The sequence below is a fragment of the Monopterus albus genome, unplaced genomic scaffold, assembly GCF_001952655.1.
Source record: "Monopterus albus unplaced genomic scaffold, M_albus_1.0 scaffold177.1, whole genome shotgun sequence".
In the NCBI taxonomy this organism is placed as follows: Eukaryota; Metazoa; Chordata; class Actinopteri; order Synbranchiformes; family Synbranchidae; genus Monopterus; species Monopterus albus.
In genome coordinates this window covers 358,882-362,164 of record NW_018128057.1, presented here as the reverse complement: position 1 = coordinate 362,164, position 3,283 = coordinate 358,882, and the positions used below count along the sequence as shown (strand labels likewise).

Below are 3,283 nucleotides of genomic sequence, written 5' to 3'. Positions count from 1 at the left end.
ACAGCTGTGAGAGGTGGTTTCACGTCAGCTGTGTTCAGCATCCTCCTGTGGAAAAGGAGTACTTGTGCCCAGCATGCACACACCTTTAAAACTGCAATTCTAATTGCAGCTGTTTCGTGGAAGTCCTGACCAGAAGCAGAAGGATGTTTGATGTAAATAGTTTGGAAAAATTAAAGTTGCAATAACTGGAATATTTCTTGCAGTTTCATCAGCATTCTTTTATGGTTGTGTCTGATGCGCAATTTAAAGTCAGCTATGAGCAGCCAGTGTCCGGCGCTTTGCTCTAAAATACATGACTGACTGCACGCCTGCCTGTACAGCTACCTACAGTGCCTATCAGCAGCGCAGTCTGGGGTTAAATGTAGACTGAGTGGTGAATGTTCTTACAAACTTTGTCACACTCTTACATTGTTTTCTGTCCCCCTTGCCAGTGTGAGTGGTGAGGTGTGACACGTGCACACATTCCACTTTGTTTCCTCCACAGAATAACTGATTTTATAATAGTCTGGAATGTTGGGCAGAGAAATCGAAAATGCCAGTGTAAAGTTTTAAAAGGAAGCATTTATGCTTTTAAAAAAAGAAAGCCATGCAAACACATATCATTTCATGATGTCTTTTAATTAATATTAGAATATATTTACAATGAGTCAGATTCAACTTTGTTTTATTGTAAAAGTATTGTCTTGTTTCTTTTTGCAAGTACTAACAGTAAAGTAAAATCTGAGGCTAAAAAACTGATGAGGCCATGCACTCCCCACCAGGATTAAAACCTGGTACTTCCGTCAAAGATGACAAATATGTTACCAGTACACCACAACAGTTCGAGTACACCTCAGAACTCAGCCAATAACCACATCAGTTTACTGTATCTGTGCAACTTCAAGGTATTCCAGGTTTAATATCAACTGACTGACAGTCTGGAGCTGGGATCGCAGTTCTGTGTGGCTTTAAAGGAGCTGGTAAAAAAAAAGGCAATACAGATTTAAGGCTGTTTTTGGTTCCTTAGTGATGCAGAAAATGTTCCAGCACTGACAGGTGATCCAGCTGTGGAGTGGTCCTTAGTAAATGATAATCACTGGAGATGTCATCTGTAGGTCACCGAGTTTCATTTCTCATAAATCGGATCCTGTTCCTGCTCTTTATACTTTCTCAGCTGTACATAGAAAAGATAAAGACACAAGGGACAGAAATGGATGAGTGCCTGAAAGCTGAACTCCACCAAGTCCTTTCTCACTTTATTTTTTTTTGATGACATGCTCACAATGACATACCAAGCTCACCACCATAGTGTTTACATGCAGCCCTATGCTCTAAAACCATGTACAACTAAAACGTATTCAACAGCCATTACTTTATATAGTGACGGAATTGAGCCAAGTAGCTATATAAACATGCCTGCTGCTGTAGAAGCCAAGATGGCTACAGCTACCGTAGCTATTACAGCAGCCATTTTATTAAACACGGTAAAAATGGTTTGGCCCACAAGACATGAGAACAACGCCGTGCGCGCGCGCACACACGGCTCCAACCTGTCTAGTGAGTGAGAGAGAGTGGAGAGACACAGCTTCGTCTTTTAATTCATCCGACTGGATCAGCCCCTCATGACCAGGAAGCTCAAGAGAAGCACAGAAAGCTGTGCTCACTGGTCGGACTGTGTGTGTGTGTTCGTTCGTTCAGACAGACGATGTTGGGTGTTCTGGTGTGTGTGTTGCTGCTCTCCGGTTTTGTCCACCCCGGACCGACTAACCCACGCTGTGACGTCCACCGATGCCCCAAGAAGCTGGACCCTGAAGTGCACATGAACGTTGTGAGTACCCCCTGCTGACTGTCTATAAGGTCCTCAAAGGGAACCCTCAGAGTAAAGGCTGGTCTTAACTCACACCACATTACTTTCTTCGATAATAGCCGAAAACAAAACGCATCTGCGCGTCAGACAAAACTCTCCCACCCCGAGGTGCATTTAATAGCCGGAACTTTGCAGGCATCCCACACACCAAGCTCCCAATTCTCAAAGTTTTCCTGCTCGTGTTCCTCTAATATAATGTTAGTTTCTCTAAATATGGCCGTTGTTATTCCTAAATTAGCACAGCTTTTATTCTGAAAATCTTATGACCTTTATTCTGTAAAAATGACTTTTGAAATAGTACATGTTTCTTTAGACATTATGGTGAAATCAACAGTAACAGGAACCTGAGGCCAATCAGAGTCAGTGAAATGATCAAAGTAGATTCTTCATTGATCACAGTTTGGTCTTTACTGATCAGTAAACCAGTCCAGAATCTTATGTTTGCTGATGGAATCTGATCCAAACCTGCGGTCTCTGACCCCAAGAGATTCAGGTCTAAGGTCAGAGAGAGGTTCTCAATCCAAAGCGTGACCTAGCCTTCCTCTTTCTTTTTAATAACCGGGGGATATCAGCAAAGACCAGTTCCACTTTTTATTTAGAAACCATGTAGTCCAGCTCGTACTGAGACCAGGTGCAGACTGTCTGGGTGGTGTTCAGCCACCAACCTGGCACTGAACACCACAGAGACAAATTATTTCAATTTATTCTGCATCAAAGTCAGGTGACGACTCCTCTTCAATCCAACACAGCTGTGAGAGGTGGTTTCACGTCAGCTGTGTTCAGCATCCTCCTGTGGAAAAGGAGTACTTGTGCCCAGCATGCACACACCTTTAAAACTGCAATTCTAATTGCAGCTGTTTCGTGGAAGTCCTGACCAGAAGCAGAAGGATGTTTGATGTAAATAGTTTGGAAAAATTAAAGTTGCAATAACTGGAATATTTCTTGCAGTTTCATCAGCATTCTTTTATGGTTGTGTGATGTGCAATTTAAAGTCAGCTATGAGCAGCCAGTGTCCGGCGCATTGCTCTAGAATACATGACTGACTGCACGCCTGCCTGTACAGCTACCTACAGTGCCTATCAGCAGCGCAGTCTGGGGTTAAATGTAGACTGAGTGGTGAATGTTCTTACAAACTTTGTCACACTCTTACATTGTTTTCTGTCCCCCTTGCCAGTGTGAGTGGTGAGGTGTGACACGTGCACACATTCCACTTTGTTTCCTCCACAGAATAACTGATTTTCTAATAGTCTGGAAGGTTGGGCAGAGCAATCGAAAATGTCAGTGTCACGTTTTAAAGTATTTATGCACTTAAAAAAAGAAAACCATGCAAACACATATCATTTCATGATCTTTTAATTAATATTAGAATATATTTAGAATGAGTCAGATTCAACTTTGTTTTATTGTAAAATTATTGTCTTGTTTCTTTTTGCAAGT

General features: G+C 42.1%; 1 protein-coding gene across 1 annotated transcript in view; it reads left to right on the top strand.

Annotated features, from left to right (window-relative positions):
• The first annotated feature begins 1,254 nt into the window (after positions 1-1,254).
• Positions 1,255-3,283, top strand: part of lipf (lipase, gastric) — a 10,032-nt gene continuing 8,003 nt past the window's right edge. Inside the window, exon 1 of the mRNA XM_020616675.1 lies at positions 1,255-1,807. Coding sequence (XP_020472331.1) covers positions 1,685-1,807 — 123 coding nt within the window. The 5' untranslated portion in view covers positions 1,255-1,684. The remainder of the gene's footprint in view (positions 1,808-3,283) is intronic.